At 33.7% G+C, this 20,436-nt stretch overlaps 1 protein-coding gene across 1 annotated transcript in view; it reads right to left on the reverse strand.

Moving 5' to 3' along the window:
- The window catches only part of ZDHHC21 (zinc finger DHHC-type containing 21), a 65,899-nt gene that overhangs the window by 33,955 nt on the left and 11,508 nt on the right, over positions 1 to 20,436 (reverse strand). The window contains exons 4-6 of the mRNA XM_008050949.1: positions 19,606 to 19,704; positions 12,683 to 12,794; positions 9,531 to 9,669 (exon numbers count right to left, since the gene is read on the reverse strand). Coding sequence (XP_008049140.1) covers positions 9,531 to 9,669; positions 12,683 to 12,794; positions 19,606 to 19,704 — 350 coding nt within the window. The remainder of the gene's footprint in view (positions 1 to 9,530; positions 9,670 to 12,682; positions 12,795 to 19,605; positions 19,705 to 20,436) is intronic.

Below are 20,436 nucleotides of genomic sequence, written 5' to 3' on the forward strand. Positions count from 1 at the left end.
TGAATAAACACTTTCACCTTAAAAAAAACAAGAGAAGAAAAACAAGAAAGTTAACGCTTTCTTTTCCAACCTAGAGAGTTCCCCACTCAGCTTTGGAATTTAAAGACGAGTTAGGAAGATACTATGCTGCCATCTATCTACCTGATAGAGTAGAAAGAAAATGCAGACTACAGCTTGCACTTTAGTCTGACAGAACACAGGTCAGAGTCCATGGCATACTTCAACTGCACAATTAGTGCCACAGAAAAGATGCACAATAATCATTAATGCAATAGCCAAAGACAGCAAGGGACCTTCAGGGATCTTACTCTATAGCCCAAATGATAGAGAGGTTAACAAGGTGAATGAATGAGGTTTCTGAGAATGTCTCACCAACTTTATACATAATTAAAACTAGATACCATGTTTCATTTATTTTAGAGAAAAATGAACAGGAAAGGACTTATAAAAAAATTGATGGAGGAAGATTATTTAAAGAAAACTCCACTATAAAACAGGTATTTTTTTTAAGTGTCAATGGTAACAGTGGTGACTTCTGTGCCAAAATTACTAAATTTTTCTACCTTTATTTTTTTAAAAAACACAATAAATGTCATCTTCAAAACAACTGCTAGAGTAAGGACAATGTTCTATTATTTAGCTGAAGATATATCTGCTATACAGTTGGGATGTTGTAACAGATTTGACCTTAAAACTAACTATTCCAGCCGGGCTTGGTGGCTCAGCCTGTAATCCCGCGCTTTGGGAGGCCGAGGTGAGGGGATTGCCTGAGCCCACGGGTTCGAGACCCGCCTGGGCAACTTGGCAAGACCTCATCTCTTCAATAAATCAAAAACTTAGCTGGGCGTGGTAGTGTGTGCCTGTAGTTCCAGCTACTTGGAAGGTTGAGCAGAAGGTTTGCTGGAGCCCAGCAGGTCGAGGCTGCGGTGGCAGGGAGCGTGCCACTGTACTCCAGTCTGGGCAACAGAGTGAGACTTCAACTCAAAAAAAAAAAAAAAATTTACCATGAATCTCATTCCCTACAGCACAGCTGTTCTCAAACATTATGGCTGCAGAAATTTTGCACTACCCAACTCTACAAAATACCATATGCATAGACTATGACGTGAGTGTTGCCTCCTGGAGTTGTGCAATTAGGCAGCAATGATTAGAATCACAGGAAAAGAAAATTCTACACAATATCCTACTGCTATTGACACCTATGAGGGAAGAGTTTGTATAAGATCAACCCTTCCACCAAGAACACTATTAAAAGACAGATAATCCCAATTGCTTAATCCATAGCTCTCTGAAGACACTAGAAAGTAGCAAGCTATCCAGAACTTAAAAGGCCAAGATCTTGGAGAAAGTAGAAATTGCATTAAAATGAGGTCTACATTCTGCATTGCTCTTTACCTAAAATATATTGCCAGTTTACAAGCAGTACTGTATGAAAGACCAGGTAGTACTGGAGACTCAAACATCCTGCAATATCACAAGGTCAGAATAACAGCAAGTGGAGGGCACAGTCCACAATAAACATCTCTGTTTTTCGGCTGAGATTCTTGAAAAACTACACCATAGTAGTAAAGATGAATACAGCAAGCATAAATACTTATAAAGTATCAATAAATGGCATCTTTCAAAGACCAATATTATGTTATTTACCATTAGAAATGCATATTATACAAGCCCCTGATTGGATCAAAATGAGCCTTCTATTATATACTACCAAAAAAAAGAAAGAAAATTATATCTAGAAGAACATATCAGCCAGATCATCTACAATCTGTCATATAAAATGCTCAGTATCCAATAAAAACTTATCAGCATATCAGAAGACAGAACCAAATATCTGGAAATTGAGAGAAAAAAATAAACAGAAACAGACCCACAAGAAATCTCAAATTTGAAGTTGTCAGTCATAGAAATTAAAATAATTTTAATTAAAATGTTCAAGAAAATAGATGACAAAATTGAAAATTTCACCAGAGAGGTAAACTATAAAGAAAGTATCGAATGGAAATCCTAAAAGCAAAAAATATATATAACTAAATTAAGAATTCAATAGAAAGGCTTAACAGTGGAATAGAAGAAATGATTAATAAGCCAGAAGAGAGGTTAACAAAAAAAACAGAAAACATCCAAGGGAAGAAAAATGAAAAATTAAAAACATATGCAGCACAATGAGACCTCAAGTGCATGTAATTAGAATCCCAGAACTGCAAGAAAAAAAATTGGGCAGAAGAAACATTTGAATGACAAAGATCAAGAAATTTCTATCTCTTAAAAATGTCATCAATAACAGATTCAAGAAGTTATATAAACTCTGCAACAGAAAAAATGCAAAGAAAATAGCAGTTAGTACATTATAGAACCGGAGAAAAACTGCTAAAATGCAAGGGCAAAAAGAAAACATCAAGCAGCCAAAGGAAAAAAAACACATTTCATTTGAGTGAAAATAAGACTAACAACTGATTTTACAACAGAAATGATGGAAAGCATAGACAATGGAATAACATCTTTTAAAAACTGGAAAAAAGAAACCGCCAACCTATAATTCTGAACCAAAAATAAATCCCTCAAAAATGAAGGAGAAATAAGGCTGGGCATGGTGACTCATACCTGTAACACCAGCAAGGTGGGAGGATCCCTTGAGTCCAGGCGTTTGAGAACAACCTGGGTAACATAGCAAGATCTCATCTATACAAAAAAATTTAAAAATTAGCCAGGTGTAGTGGTGTATGCCTGTAGCCCCAGCTACTCAGGAGGTTGAGGAGGGTGGATGCCTTCAGCCTAGGAGTTTGAGATTGTGGAAAGCCATGACTACGCCACTACACTCCAGTCTGGACAACAAAGTGAGAGTCTGACTCAAAAAATGAGAAGGGAAGGGAAGGGAAGGGGTAAAAAGGAAAAAAGACAGACATCTTCAATTGAACCAAACTGGGAAAATTTGTTCCAACAGACTTGCACTAAGAGGTAGAAAAAATAAGCCCAGGGGAAGTCTAGAAATTTATGAAGACATGAAGGACTAGGAAAAGCATCAATATGTGGAAAACTCAAAATGTTGACTCTATGTAACATATAACATGTATAACACTGTAACACAAGATGTTCATGAGCAACATCTTGTCATGTGATTTAGTTCTATGTCTATTTTATACCACACAATACCAAAAATAATAACTGTGAGTGTTCTAAGGCCACAATATTTATTTTCCCTCAAAAGGCAAAAGATGTGAATTCTTTTTTTAAGTTGGAAATTCCAAAAAAAGAAAAGGAGACAAATAGGAACATAAAACAGATGGGTCAAATAGAAATTAAATAGGATGAAAGAATGAATACTAATTACTCTAAATAAAAATGGACTAAATATTTCATATTAAAAGACAAAAAATTAGCCAAACACAGTGATGTGTCCCTTAATTTTTAAAAAATAAAATACCTGCTATCTACAAAACACACATTAGCTATAAGAATTAAGAAAGATTGAAAGTAAAAAGATAGAAAAAGAAATACCATGAAAATACTAACCAAGAGATAGCTGATATATAATAGCCAAGCTAAAAAAAACACTATACGGCAAGAATCAGTACTAAGATTTGTTGGGAGCCAGCCTTGGAGGCCCACCTGATTGACAGGGTCCTGGTAGGCCAAAGACCCCAGGCCGCAGGGCGAGCCCGGGAAGCTGAGGCCCTTCTGTCTTCCACCTTTGCTGTTTGGTACCGCAAACAGTCGTGGAAGAAGAAAACGCAAAAAGAAACGCAAAAAGAAAACGCAAAAAAAAACACAAAAAGAAAATGCAAAAAGTCTTCCACCTTTGCTGTTTGGTACCGCAAACAGTCGTGGAAGAAGAAAACGGCATGTTTATGTGAAGTACTCACAGCTAACCTGGAAATGTCATGGTTTATTTTTCCATTTCCCACTATGCCGTTTGGCCTTTTCTAACATATGCAAGGGTTAAACTCTGAAGAACATCAAGAATGCCTTCTTTCACTTGGTTATAAGTTACTAGATATTGCTTGAGTAAAAAATGATATAAGTATATTCACTCATTTGATTTAGAATTATGCAGTTTAGTGTTTAGACATAAGGTTTTTTAGAAGCACAAGTTTATAGTAAGTTCATTATGAATTCATTATAAGTTCTAACACTTATCTAGGGTTATGGAGTTGATTTATAACACTGTTTTCACTGACTTTGGATAAAGATTAATCGTTAAGGTTTTTACTTAATTCAATAGTTAAAACTCTAAGTTAACATTTATAGAGTGGGTTTTCACTGAACTCATAATATACTAATCAGACACTTTTATGACAGATTAGCTAAAGACAGAAAGCAACCTTGGGGGCCTGGGAAACATTACTAAAAGCTTCTTTTGAGTTCTCTTTAGAAACAAACACTGCAGGATAAGAAAAAATAACAAAGACACCTGGACAAGAGAGGTGATTACAAAGCTCTGAAGGTCATAAAAGCCCCAGATGGGAAAACTACTGCTACATGAAAAAATTTACACTTAAAAACTTTCTTGAGACATTTCAAGGACTATAATTCGGGACTTTAAACTAAAACTATCATTTTTGGCTTTATGATAAAGACTCATTAACTAAAAGTAGATAGTGTTCTTGACTTGTTTGTCACTTCTAGACCGCTAGATGGTGGTAACTTAAAGCGTATATACGTGAAAAAATTTTCTTTGTCTTGTCCCTTTACAAATGGTATAAAAGCTCTGTGATAACTAACATTAAATTGTCATCTGTTCAGAAAGCAGGTGTCTGAGTATAATATTTTCATCTTTCGCCTATCCGTCTCTCCTTCAGGAAAGCTCACGACCCTTGTAGGGCTAGACCCCCGCAAAGATTCAGTACTAAAAACACTATACGGCAAGAATCAGAAACACTATACGGCAAGAATCAGTACTAAGAATCAGTACTAAAAAACACTATACGGCAAGAATCAGTACTAAGAAGAAAAAAAACACTATATGGCAAGAATCAGTACTAAGAATAAATAGGTAGGTATATTTTATAATGCTATAATGACAATCCACCAAGAAGATATAACAACAATTAAAGTTTGTGTCTAGTAATATTGTTGCAAATTCTCAACAGCTCAATCAATGAAATAAAAATTCATTTCAATGTATATCGAGCAAATACTAAAAGTTCATTTTCTTCAGATCCTTGGAATATTTTGGGCTACATAAATTCTAAAATCCATTTATTCAGGTTAGTTATAATTCTGGTCCTAGAATTTAGCTTTACTCTAGTAAATTTAAGTAGGTTAGAACACTGCTAATAAACATTATATTATTATGTCTTTAATCCTTTGCACTCAGATGTCCCCTCAGAGGGAACATTTAAATCCAGAAAATCACTCGGATGTCCCCTTTCAGGGGACATAGATTGCTGGTGATTATACAGGACAAACTTATGACAGCAGAAATTTTTCCAAAATGTATGTTTCCTTGAAGTTTTCCATTCAAATTGCACGAAAAAGCAAATAAAGAGATGGAATATATTCTGAGATATACATTTTAAAATATCTGCTAGCATTCCATAGAAGGAGAATGTGTGAGGTGCTTTCACAGTGGTGCACAGAGTGGGCAATAAATTACACAGCATTAAAGCGAGAGGAAGAAAACGAGACTGCATTATCTGCTCAAATAGAAAAACACCAGGTAGAAAACGTCAAGCAAATTACTACTGTACAACATGTATCAATAAGCCTGCAATGCAAGTTGGTGACTGTCTCACACGTCACCACACGTTAGAAAAATGCTGATTTTTGTGTCACAAATAAGTTTCTTAATGCCCAAAATTCCATTATAAGCCAACATCAATATCATTACAATAAAATAATTAGTTTCAATGCTAGACTACTTAATATAGTGATTCATTTTTCACTATGCCACAAAAAAGTGTGGTTGAGTTGCTGGAAGATGATCTGTGAGATGTCTCCAAGTGCAAAGGGTTAAAACATCTGCCTAACAAAGTTGTCTTTTCTTATATTGGGAAGCATTGTGGTAAAGCTCTCCTTTTCCAACTTCACAATATATATGAATTATTTCATTCATTCAGAGACTATAACGGAATAATATTTAAAAGTACTAGATTTCTCAGTAGGATGCAAAATAATCTTGGAAATGTCCTAATATACCCTCTAATATAATCGTAATATGATGATAATTATAGAAGTACTCCACTTAATATAATAAGGATACTATAAGACTTAACAGAAAACATTTCTGGCTCAGCACTACTAGACAGATTCCTAGAACTATTTACAATTTACTGCTTTACTATTAAATTAGCTGTATTACAACAATATAATCTATTTGATTTTTACTTGGTAATACTATTGACTAACAAATAATTATGATTAATTATGATTGCATTGTTTCTACAATTGATTGCTCTAAGGAAAATCTGGTTTGACTTTTTAAAACCCAACATGTATTCACTTTTTAGATTATCTTTTTCCTTGTATGTGTAATCTCTTCATAAACACTTACTATGTTGCTGGTCTTTTTTCAATATTCAGTGTGCACGTGTATAAATATTCATATATAACCTATAATCAGTTTCTCCATTACAAATTTTATTTATTTATTTATTTTGAGTTGGAGTCTCACCCTGTCAGCCAGACTGGAGTGCAGTGGCACACTCACAACCACCACAGACACGACCTGCTGGGCTCCGGTGATCTTTTCGCCTCAGCCTTCCAAGTAGCCGGAACTATAGGCGCGTGCTACCACGCCCGGCTAATTTTTTTTGGTTTATTGTAGAGATGAGGTCTCACCAAGTTGCCCAGGCGGGTCTCGAACCCGTGGGCTCAGGCAATTCACTCACCTCGGCCTCCCAAAGCGCGGGATTACAGGCTGAGCCACCAAGCCCGGCACATTACAAAATTTAAATGCCTAAGATTCTTTCTCTAATTAGCATTAATTTTTCCAGATTCTACCTTTCATTTGGAGAGGAAAATCAGTTTGTAATTTCAAATGTCTTAATCCTTCAGTTAAGCATTACCATTATATCCTTATTTGATTATTGGCATTTTCTTAGTTATCAATCTTCCAGTAAGAAACAGTTTCTGTAAAATGGTCTGTAAAATTTTCATAAAAATTAATAGGCCAAAGAAAAACTGTTCACTCCTTCTGCGAGCTTTCACTAAAATCAAATGTAACATAAACTGAATGTCTATTATACCGGGTACTTTTACATCAGTTATCTCATTTAAACTCATTATTCACATTTTTCAGGAAAAGAAATTACAACTCAGAGAGGTTAAACAATGTGTCGAAGCTTATATATGTAATGGGAAAAGCTAGGCTTTGATCCTAGGCATGTTTGTTAACAAAGCCTAGATATTTCCACTAGCAGAGGTTGACAAACTTAATGTAAAGCGTCAGACAGTGAACATTTTAGGTTTTGCCGACCATACAGTCTCTGTCACAACTACTCAACTCTGCCATTGAAGCATAAAAGTGTCATAGACAATATGTACACAAGTGAGAGTAGATGTTTTTGAGTAAAACTTTATTAACAAAAGCAGCTAGAACTTTTGGCTGAACTTAACCCAAAGTCTATGGTTTGCCAAACCTGCCCTACATTACAATGTGTTCTCTCTTAGAGAACCTTGATTGCCTGTTCATTAACACCACTACATTTTCTTTCTTTCATTCTCAAAAAAATTGTTATCTCCAGCCTAGGCAACACAGTGAGACCTCGATTCTACAAAATAAAAAATAAAAAAAATCAGCCAAGCATGGTGGCCCATGCCTGTACTTCTAGCTACTCAGGAGGCTGAGGACGATGAGTTGCCTGAGTCCAGGAATTCAAGACTGCAATGAGTTGTGATCGAACCACTTGCACTCCAACCTGGATGACAGAGTGAGACTCCAACTCACAAAAAAAAGTGTGACTACAGCCCTACTGGGCAATTTCATTTTAACACTATTCTTATTAGCCTCAATTATTTGAAAAAGATTACTCCAAGGAATATGTATAATCCTTTACACAATCTAACTATAATACCAATTATATCAGAAATTAATCTATAAATAAGATTTAGAAATAAACATTTGCAAAACTATAGTCCTGGCATGCACTATATTCTCAGTGTGAAAATGTCAAACACCTATATTTAAAATTCTTCCTTTTTTCAGTTATTAGTATCTAATTTTAACTGCTCAAGCTATATATAATAAGCATACTTGACACAAGGCCCCACTAGTAGATACAGTCAAGCAACAATAGTAATATCTCTCTCTTCTTTTCTTTTCTTTTCTTTTCTTTATAGAGAAAGGGTCTTGTTATGTTGTCCAGCTGGTCTCAAATCCCTGACCTCAAGCAATCCTCCTTCCTCGGCCACCCAAAGTGCTGGGCTTATAGGCATAAGCTGCCCCATTTGACCCTAACCTCTTTCAATTATTAAAAATTATTCGTATACTAAAAATATCCAAATACATAGAACTTAAAGATTTTTTTTCTCACTCTCTCCCTTATTCCAAAATTCAACCATATGTACTACCACTGAACATTATTTTTTAATATAAAAGATTTAAACAGTATAAACTGAAATAAATAGGAAAGAAAAATTCCCTTCTCCTTCAGGGGCTTTGTTTTTTCTTCCTTTTCTCTCCTTACCCTACATCTTCACATGGATAACCTGCTCTCTCTCTTGCTCTCTCTCTCACACACACAAGCACAGTTTCTAAAAACCAGAAAGTTCAAATAAAATAGAAAAATAATAGTCAAAAAACACACAAGATCAGGTAAATCCCAGCTTTATAACTAAAATCAGGTGAATAATCACTTCCTTGCTTTGTTGCCTTCAGTTCTTTACTTAACCTCTATTGAAGTCTCTTTCCTCATCTATAAAAATAAGGGGGGGGAGTGCATTGTGCCTCCCCACATGGTGATTCTAGGCATGAAAGTGAGAATTCAAATGAGATGTCCATAACACAGTGCTGACATATAGCCAAGAAATAAAAAAAACGTAGTTGCTATTATCATTACCATCTCCATTTTGGACAAGTCGTAACAGCTCTTGCAGTTCCTCTAGAAAATGGTAAAGCACTGCTTCAAATGGTATATATTTAAGGATAGTTTTTCAAAGTCTCCTGCAAATTCACCTTATCCTTATAGTTAAAGGCCAGGGGAGAGGTCTCTTTCTCAAGAATGTAACTGTTCCTTTGAAAACCTTTAAAAACTAAACTATTCTATGCTTTTATTTCTGAAAAGAAACAAGAAGTTAACATTTTCTCCTTTGTTCTTCATTATTTAGATATTTTTAAACCAATACACAATACATTGAAAGATTGAATATGTTGCTTTCTAAAGAAAGTCACTCAACTCTAATAAATAATTTTAAATGGACTTGCTTAAAAGGAAATGTCAGACTAGAGTCTACTTTCTCAATCCCAATATATCTTAAAAGTCACCAATCTGGGAGTTTATTCTTGTTGCTTTTATTTTTCATCTTTTATATTTAAAGGAACCACATGTTAATATCTACATGGTACATTAGTGGATATAAATATTTCTTACCAAATTATGCTTTTTTAGTGGAAGGAAATAATAATAGTGGCAGAAAGAAAACATCAGTGCGTAGCAAGTTAGAAGTTCAGTGTAGAAACACAACTGCAGAAAGAGCCAATGATTATCTTCACCAACACAATTGTTAATCCTAAAGAAACAAAAATGAAAAAGAAACATTTTAAACTTCAATAATATGTTCACTTCAGGATCAGTAAGACTAAAAATGAAAAACAAATAGCCTCGCATATGCTGAACTTCATGGAGCTATGCTAAAGCCACTCAAACTATACAAAGGTGTAAATATGCTTTTGACTTTACAAGGGAAGTCTATGTATATGATCCCCCTGTAATTCACAACCAGCCAGCAAGGCAGGAAGAGAAGAAGGTAGATTCCTTGTTACACAGATAAAGAAAAAGGAACAAAGGAGTTACGCCACAAAGCAGAGGACGCAGTTTAGAAGAGGCGGGGCCGAGAGAGCCAGGACCCTCTTTTCCCGACTGTTGTTCTTCCGCTACAGCATTCTAGCGGTGGAGAGCAATCGGAATGCTCTGAAGTAAACAGCTTAAACTTGCCGCTCTGGCATAGCTGCCATGCAGTCACAATGTTTTGCCTTTACTCTAAAACTCTATCCCTGGTTGCTGGAAATAAAAATGTATTCAACACTATTTACAAATACCAAGAGCCATATTTTCACAACAGTGACCCTAACAGAAGATGAGTGTTATAATCCCAAGTTTTCAAGCCTAATTTAAGTTGAATACTTTACTGCTCCAAATGAATTTACTGTACCCATATTTTCAAAGTATTTTAAAATTTCAGTAGAAAACCCTAGCTCAAAACTACAAATTACCTTGCACCAATGTGTTTTCATTTCAAAATAGCATTACACTGTCACCAAAAAGAATAAGTTCCAGTTCTAACTTAAATTGTTCTTTTTAAGTTGTGCCATTAAACTACACCTATAAGTCAAATATAGACTTGAACCGAAAAGCCTTGTGGAGGAATATTTTAGACATAAGAGTGCACGTTTTATAAACAAGAAAATTTACTGTGTCTTTGCAAGCAGGGCTACAATTGATGTGTGCTTATGTATACACTCAGTAATGCTCTGTAACAGCTGTTGCTTGAAACATGACTTTTTCTTTTCTTTTTTTACATTTTAAAGTTGTGGGGTACAATTCAAGGTGAAACATAACTTATTCTCATCCTATCCTTCCTGTCCCCAAGAAGTCTGAGAAACAACAGATATGACCACAGCATTCTTCTTCACCAGAGAGCTTCAAAAAAGCACTAAGGTACTCAATCTATATATAAGAGTTATTTTTGTAACATTTAAACTACCTACAATGATTAGAGCCAGAAATATAGAAAACCTTTAGGCAAAAGAAAATTGACCTCTGAATCTAAGACTGTTAGGCAGTTAAGTAATGCAGTTTCTCAAAATATCAAAAGTTTTCCTTGCTTCCAACTTACACTATACTTTTCCCTTATTCTCTGATCTTCTTAGCAGTGCTCTATATTAGGAAAATCAATCATGAATATTGGTCTTTTCTGTTCCTCCAATCTTTTCTACTTCCCCTCTCCTTCCTACCAATCTTCTGAAAATTGACTAAAACTGGAAGCAAGAGTCCTAAAAACAGGGAAATCATCCCAATGTTAGAATTTAGGCTAAACAGCATTGTATTTGGTCACCAAGTCAGTCTTTATCTTTTAAAAATCAATAAATATCACAAGCCTCCACAAAATCATTTCCTAATTATTTTATAATCATAAACTATCACATTCTTTCAAAAGGAAGCATCAATATCCAACTGTACCATGAACATTTATATTTTTAATCAGAAACACTACTATTGAAAGTGCTTAAAGTTAAATATTTCAGTGTGATCACTATTTATCTGAATACATGTTTCACCTAGCTTTTTAAATTTTATTACGATTGTGATGGAAAACAGATCATTGAGCTTTAAAAAAATTACTTGGAAATGAATCTGTTTAAATTCAGGTTACTTTTTAACACCAACTATATACCATGTACTATAATTTTTTTTAATTTTTATGGAGTAATGAATTGCTTTTATCTAAAATACTCTTACTTTTTCATATTCTCAGAAAATTATCTTCTATTTAAATAATCAGTTTACAGTAAAAAATCAAATTTCCACTAAAAGTTTGCTAATTAACTATGCTATCAAAATAAGTTATCAAAATAAGGATTAAGTTATCAAAAATAAGGAAAACTCTACACTGATTAGTATTATTAGGCAAAGCTAAATTCTACTCTTGAGTCAACTTTAGATAAATGCAATTATAAATTAAGAAGGCCATTATGTAGTTAACTTTGTATATATGTGTGCACATGTGTAGAAACACAAAGACTATATATATGTATATAGTTATATTTATAAAGTGCTACTCTATTCCAGTTTAAATATTTATACAGAGTTCCAATGCTAGGAAAACAGAATTAAATACAATATCTTGTTCACAGATTTTTGTGACAGCTTTGAAATGAGATACAATACAGAATTCTCACAGCATTTGCTTTCAAAAATTCTATTTTTCAAAAGAACATTTTCTTTTAAATATTACAAGAGAGCCCCCTATTGACCAAAAATGTTGGCAATTCTGCAGATTCAGCTAATTACCACTTACATACATCCAACATGCATATAATGCTAATACCTGTATCCAATACATAATGCGTAAAAAAGCTTAAGGGGTAAAAAGGAGGTTATTAAGGCTTCGGAAATGTATTACTATTTAAACGAGTGGAAAAGGGATACAAACACTGGATGAATATGGTTTATTACAGTTAGAAATAGTATTTAAGTACTTCTTATGTGTCAGATACCGTACTAAATGCTTTACATATATTGTCTCATTTAATACAAGCGCCTTAGTCTTTTTGCATATTTGGTTGCATTTCAATTCTTAGTTTTCTGTTCAAATTTCTCCTTGTTAGACAAGATAGGATCTCTGTGGAAAAACGACTCTGGGAGTTGATAGAACCACATGATCAAATAAAGTCATCCTTATTTAGATTTTTTAAAACTGTGTAACTTTAACATGACTTTTGTTTAAAGTTGCTAAGTCCTAAGACTTACATTTACTACCTACCCTTTTTCTGTTGTTCTTGCTAAAAATGAATTATTCTTACCATGGACAGTGATGATCCATTCTCCTTACACAGTGGCCACAGCGGCTACAGTGATGCGAACGCTTTGGTCTCATCAAATTACACTTGTTACATAATTCCCAGAACTCCCTTTCTAGAGAAGGAAATTAAAATGCATTTAATGAAGGCAAATGAGTAATGCTGAAATTGAGCAACAATTATTTAGAAGACTTTACAGGATGTCTACAATATACATCTCTAATAGATTTTTCTTCTTCTAAGTCTCCAGTGGTTGTCATAAATATCGCTGTTCTATTCTATGCATGTCTTATTTTGTATGTTCCTAATTTTAAACACTATAAAAATAAGATACTATTGCTATAATCAAAGAAAAAGTTAGAAAATCATGTATTTGGGTTTGAACATAGCTAGACTGTAAATAAAACCCAAAGACAAAACCCTAAAGTTCAACCAAAGTATAAACAGAATTTTATTTGAAAAAATTAATTTCTAGAAATTTTATTTTCCAAAGACACTAAAGAAGAAATGCTGAGTCCCGGTTTCAGTAGTTTATAAATTGAAATCAATCCTACAAACTCGTTTGAAAAACAGAGATTGCATTTCCTCCCTTCTTCCCTAAACCATTTATTTTTTGTTTAATACTAAGAAATCCATTTGAAAACGTGTATGGGAGCAGGTTAGAGAAGGATATCGCGTAGGTCTTGGAGGTATCAGAATAGCTTCAGGAGGGAAAAAAGTTATTAAGAAGTTACTATTTAATAAAAATCAAGAAATTCATCACTATACTCTGAACTACCACGAAGTAGCAATTCCCTCTAACCTATAGTGAAAGGACACACAATTAAGTTCTGTGCCAAAAACATACAGTTTGAGGAGACTATTATTCCAATTACCATGATTTGATCACTACACATTGTATGCATGTATTAAAATAGCACATGCACCCTGCAAATATGTACAGCTATTATGTACCAATTTTTTTTTTAAGAAATCAGGTCTTGCTACATTGCCTGGGATGGTCTCAAGCAACCTGAGCTCAGGCAATCCTCCCACCTTGGCCTCCCAGAGTGCTGGGATAAGAGGTGTGAGCCATCATGCCCAGCCTAATTTTTTGTTGTTGTTGTTGTTTTTATAATATATATTTTTTATTTTAACGTTGTGGGGTACAGTTAAGGGTTAAGTATACAAATATTCATTGTGCAGGTACCCTTGTTGATGAGGTGTGCTGTGTTTTTAATAATAAATAAGAAGTCATGCTAAGTGAAATAAACCAGACACAAAAGTACAAAAGCTACATGATTTCACTTATATGAGCTACCTAAAATGGTAAGATTCATAAAAGCAGACATAAGAATGGTGGTTTCCAGGGGCTGGAGTGTTACGGGAAAACGGAGAAGTACTGGTCATAGGGTACAAAGTTTCAGTTATGCAAGATGAGTCAGTCCTAGAGATCTAATGTATAGCATAGTGCCTATAGTTAATAAGACTGTATTTTTTAATATCAATAGCTTTAGGGTTCCAAGTGGTTTTTGTAAATATAGATGACTTGTGCAGTGGTGAAGAAGTCTGGGCTTTATCTGTCACCAACCAGTGCACTGTACTATAGTTAAAATTTTGCTAAAAGGGTAGATCTTATGTGTTCTCACCACAAAATAATAATAATTACAAAACAGTGGTGGGGAACTTTTGGAGGTTATGAATATATTTGTGGCACTGATTGTGGTGATGATTTCAGTATGTATATCTATCTCCAAACTCATCAAGCTATACATTAAATCATTAAATACATACAGGTTTTTTGTATGTCAATCATACTTCAATAAAGTGGTTTTTAAGGTAAAAAATAAAATAAAAACATGAAGTTTGTATAAAAAGTATTTGTTTTCATTATAAATTGTTCTAATCAGATCCATAAACTACAGAAGAGTCAGTTTCCAATATAAGACAATTGCTTTATTATACAAAACATTCTTTTTAGTATCTATTGAAAAGGAACTTTAGAAAATTCTAAAGATTTTCATCACTTATTTTTAAACTATCCCATAACCTCTTTAAATGTATGGGCATAGTAAGATTAACCTAACTCCCATATTCAGAGTGGGACCCTTGCGCATAGTAGAGGGTAACTAAATGCTTGACTATGAAAAGCTTAAAATTTTTTAAATGAAAGATTCTAAATAAAAGAAGATAATAGTAGATAGTGCTCCATTTTTTTAAAGAGATTTCCTATTTGAATTCCATTATTTTAATTTAGCGGCCAGGAGCAACATTAACATACTGAAATTTGATATAGTAAAGAGCTAGAAAAACATTCTGCTATAAATATCTCTGAAGAAACAAAATATAAATAAAATGTATATAAATCAATTGTGCCAATAATATGAGAGATGAGAAATTCTTTTACATTATTCTTCTCATTTTAAAAAAATCCTTCATTTCCTATAGTTTTTATTTTAATGAAAATAAATCATGTGAGCAATATCAGTTTAATTTAGACAGTTAAATAATACTAATTTATACTAAATCATACCATAGTAAATCCAAATTTCAGTGTCCATAAACAAAAGTTTAAATGTTGTGCCTATTCATTTACATATTGTCTAGGGCTGCTTTTGTGTTTCTGTGGCAGAGCTGAAGAGTTGTGACAGAAACTACATAGCCCATAAAGCTGAAAATATTTACTATCACGCCTTTACAGTAGAAAAGAGTTTGCCAATCTGCGGTCCAGATCATAAATTTATTTAAAGAAAGAGCCTGAGTCATTTATTTGGCTGAAGTGAAGATACTACAGAAGTATCTAAGATAAGAATTACCTGAAAATCTCACAGTTTGTGTCACACACGTGCCTGAGCACATACATCCCTTTGGAATAAAGAAGAAATCACTGTTGTGTAAATCTAGAAATTTAATTAATCACCTAGAAAGCATTTCTGCATTATGTTTTCCTGGAATGTGTTTTCCACCCATCTTAATGTACCCTACATATCCATAAAGCATTTCTTGGTCTTTTCCCTTTCCTTCCTCAGGGTTTACTCATGTCCAGAGAGGATCTTGGTGACTGATACATTCCAATGTCTGATGATTACCCACAAGATTTTTGTACTAGCAATCTAATAAGATAAAATAAAAGCCTATGGGAAAGAGCATTAAACTGATAATTTATGACAGCTATAGAAAAATTAGAAGCTAGCATAAATACATATTGGGAAGAGAAAAATCAAAACATAAAATGAAACAAAGAAAAAAAGACAAACTCCATAAATGATTGCGGCTGTTTAATGTGAGTAAATAGCATCAGTCTGTTTAACTTGAATCTTTATTCATGTTGTAAATGACTGAATGAATGTAACACAATGTTTGGTTTGGTTTTGTTTATCTTTCAGAAAAGAAGGAAACACTATCTGAGTCTTTTAAAAGGTTTATATTTTAAGGGGCCCTCTCTCAGCATATTTTAAATCATAAAGTAATGTTTTGGGGAGAAAAAAATATTACTTGAAATTACCAAAATCGATATATGTTTGGGTCCTAAGAGAAGTTCCCCCAACAAAGTTGGTTGTCAATGTAGGAAAAATATGTCAATAAGTCTATTACAGGTCACTTATAAAAGCAGTATAAGAAAGAGGAAAAAAGCAAAGCTATGCGTGAATACATGACCTTGATCATTAAGTAGATGTATCCTTATAGCTAGGGGTAAAATGCCAAGGAATATCATCAAAGTGTGCTGTATTTAAAAAAAAAAAAAAAAAAACTTGGAAGAGTTTGCTCTGTAACACTGTCAAAAAAATGACTCTAGAAATGACAAAACATTCAAGTTAAGAACTTGATAAAAATGTACTAAAGTTGATTATGGTAATGGTTACACAACTCTGAATATACTAAAAGTCATGAAATTGTACACTTTAAATGAGTAAATTATATGGCATGTAAATTATACTCAATAAAGTAGTTTTTTTAACAAGAGCCTCAATAAAATCATTTCATAAAATGGAAAACTGATAAAATATTTCTGCCTTACTTTGTTATTTCAAATATGCATGTGAATAATGTAAATAATATAAATAAGCATGCAACAATTTAACTTGACTATTTCATTGACATGCCCAAAAGTTTACAAAGTTCAATTCTGGGGAATCTTCTCATGGGAAAATGGAACTTTCCCTTATAGTTAAACTGCCTCATATTTAGTGGGTCACATATATAGTAAAGTCATTGTGTTAAAAACAAAACAAAATAAAAAAACCAGAAAGGCATATAAAATATTTCACAGTAATTCAATTAAAAAATGACTAAAATCATAAAAGTATCAGGGTTTTAAAATTTCTTTTCTGAAAAATTCAATTATATGAAACTGCTCAACCTTTAAACATTCTTTAATAACTGTCACTATTCTATAGTTTCAACTCTTTACTCATGGTATCTTATTTTTCACCATTAAAATTTTGTAATTTTTACTAAGTTAAAATCATGTTTACAAAAGAATCGGGTAACCAGCACCAAAAAGTACATGATGACATAAATCTTACCCAGAATCATAGCAAAGGTGAATAAAGAGCTAAAATTATTAATCTGTATATGGATCCATGGTGAAAAGATGATGGAGACAAGGATCTGGGTCTCACACCAGCTCCATAACAACCAGCTGGGTGTAATCCAGGAAGGACAATCTATGCTCTTGACTACCCAGCCTATCTGCCTCATATAATTACCATGAGGATCATACAATATGAGATCCCAAAAGACTTTGGAGAAACACTAAAATATGATAAATAAATGTATTTTTTTCCAACTGGGTAAAAGGGAAATTTCTTGGACTCAGTGAAGAAAAACAGGCCACATGCCAAATGGGATGGCATATGATGCAGACATCCAAACAGCCAACGAGATGCCCTGGTGTCTTGCGTCACTCCAGTCTACACACTAAAGGTAACATAGTTGTTGCATGTGGACTCAATTAGGCCTACGAATATAATTTGTTTGATATTTACAACATATTTAATATTTTAAATTAGTTACCAACATTTTTTATCATGAAATTTCTCATAAAAATTGGGGTTTCCTGTTTGCAGTTTTAAAATCTTAAGATCTAGCAATCTAATTGCATGACATTTTCACTGTAGCTGAGTACAGGCCACTATGTTTAGATAAGGTACGAAACTTTCAATATGAAATAGTTCCTACCTAACCCTTCTCACTGATGTGCAGTTATCTAGAGCATGGAGGTATCTGAGTGTTTGACAACCACAAACTAAAAAGTTAATCAGAAATGGGTGGTGAGTTAGGAAAAACGTGCCTCTTTGATTTTCTGGGGCCACTGGATTTTAGACTAAGTAAATAAGACATGTATGCAATACTTTAGAGAGCTTTTGGCTATGCCAGCCAGGAAGATGGATTCCACAGAGACTGCAGAGTGCCACCCTCTCCGCTCCTGTCCCCATCACAAAACACACACACACACACAAACTCGGAAATGACCGTACCACTGTTTCCATATATTAATAAAAGCTAAATATATAATATTTAATATAGTGCTCAGAAACTTTCACAGTTCCCTAAACATCAGTGTAAAATTTCCATTAATCTCTAAATCTGCAAGGCCAAGTACATCCCCGAATGATGGGTCTTGAAAAACAACAACAAGGATTTAAGGGAGGTTCTATAAGTACCCTGTCACTTAATCTAATCTGCCACACACTGGAATCACCTGGAATCTTTCAACACTACTGATACCTGACTCCTACCCCTAGACATTCTGATTTAATTAATATGGGGTGTGATCTGGACAGTGAGAGTTCTAAAAGATCCCCACATGATTCTAATGTATAGCAAGTTTGGAAGCCACTAAATTACTACAAAAAGTATTCTGGTTCTATGATGTATGACACAGACATATAAATTTCTTACTAGAAGAAAGTGCACAGAGTTCTCAAAGCTTATATAGCAAATAATCAAAAGGTGAGAGACAGAAATAAAGATAAATGAGAGCCGGACTCGGTGGCTCAGCCTGTAATCCCGTGCTTTGGGAGGCTGAGGTGAGTGGATTGCCTGAGCCCGCGGGTTCGAGACCTGCCTGGGCAACTTGGCGAGACTTCATCTCTACAATAAATCAAAAATTAGCCGGGTGTGGTAGCGCGCGCCTGTAGTTCCAGCTACTTGGAAGGCTGAGGCGGAAGGATCATCGGAGCCCAGCAGGTCAAGGCTGCAGTGGCCGGCAGCGGCCACTGCACTCCAGTCTGGGCGACAGAGTGAGACTCCAACTCAAAAAAAAAAAAAAAAAGATAAATGAGGTTGTATTATATCTGGTACATAATAAAATAAGCAACATATTTTCAATTTATTTTTATGGCTTGAATAATTATTATACAATGGGGCAATCAAAAATCACCATCAACTGATACTAGAATAAGAGGTTTCAAATTTTACATCAAATTGTTAGAACTTCTAAATTGTACCCTTAATACTAAGAATATTTACTCCAAGCAATATTATATTCTTACAATATTATAAAGTAAATGTCACCATTAGGAAAATTCCTTAATTAAATAAAAATATAATTTCCCAGATAATTATAAATCACTGGACAAATGTGTACTGAGCCTCGAAGTGACAGAGACTCTTTGGGATACCAGGAATATAGAAGTGAACAAATGAAGAAAACACAACAAAAAATCTACACTCTCACAAAGCTTCTATAGACCTAGAATGAGAGAAGATACACAAATAAATAAATAAGTAAACTGAAAAGGAGAGCCAGGAAACAGGGGGAATGAGAGGAAGAGGAAGGAGGTTGCAATTTTAAATAGAGAAGTCTGAAAAGGAAACATGAACAAAGATTTGAAAGTGGCATCAGATGACATATACAACTAATATACATTAAAGGTAATAAAATACATTAATAAAGACATATTTGGCATCAGCGAAACTGATAAAACCAAAGGGCACCATACCTCCATGTGGGATCTTAGGGTTCTCAGGGAGTCTTCCTGGATCAGTAATTGAGGCCCTCACTAAGGCAACCAAACAAAATATGGCAATGCCGTAGAATACTTTAAAATAAATAAAATAAATTAGTCACTTACCCTTCTAAACATTTTATTGACAAGCATATTTAAAGTTTAAAAGGTACATTTTAATTAACACCATTAGGAGAAATAATTTTCAAAATAAGATAAAAAAATTAAATGACTAAATGGTTTCATGCACCAAATAATACTGCCGAGAACTATCGTAAATGTGCTAATTTTAAATGTTATTTTGCATAACAACTGATAGACTTACTATAAATCAGATTATTTATTAATAGTTACTCCCTATCAATAATGGTATAAATGAATAGGTTCTGTTTTAATTACTACATGTAAAATATTTGAAAAGTTCAAACTACCATTTCTAAAAATAATCTATAGTTTTTTCATTAACTGAATGATGTTCAATTATCCCATCTGATGCACCATAAAATATGTAATTTAAGAATAAAGGATTAGAAACCTTTGAATTGCAATATTAATAACCAGCAAAAAATAATAGTAAGGAAAAACAGATTCAGTCACCATAATTCTATATTTTTAAATTAATAAGAAGAGAGACATTATGTTAGAAGAATAAAGAAACTACACACTGCACATGTAAAAGGAAACAGTTTGAGTGCTCAATCCAGGACTGATAGATGGCATTGGTCAGTTTTGTCATTTGTATAACAGAGATTATATTTCCCCAAAGTTCTTGTGAGGTCAAAATGAGGTAATATACATGAAAACTGTAAATGGCATGTACACATA

The sequence above is a fragment of the Carlito syrichta genome, unplaced genomic scaffold (genome assembly GCF_000164805.1).
Source record: "Carlito syrichta isolate Samal-C Ts95f unplaced genomic scaffold, Tarsius_syrichta-2.0.1 Scaffold154501, whole genome shotgun sequence".
Taxonomy (NCBI): Eukaryota; Metazoa; Chordata; class Mammalia; order Primates; family Tarsiidae; genus Carlito; species Carlito syrichta.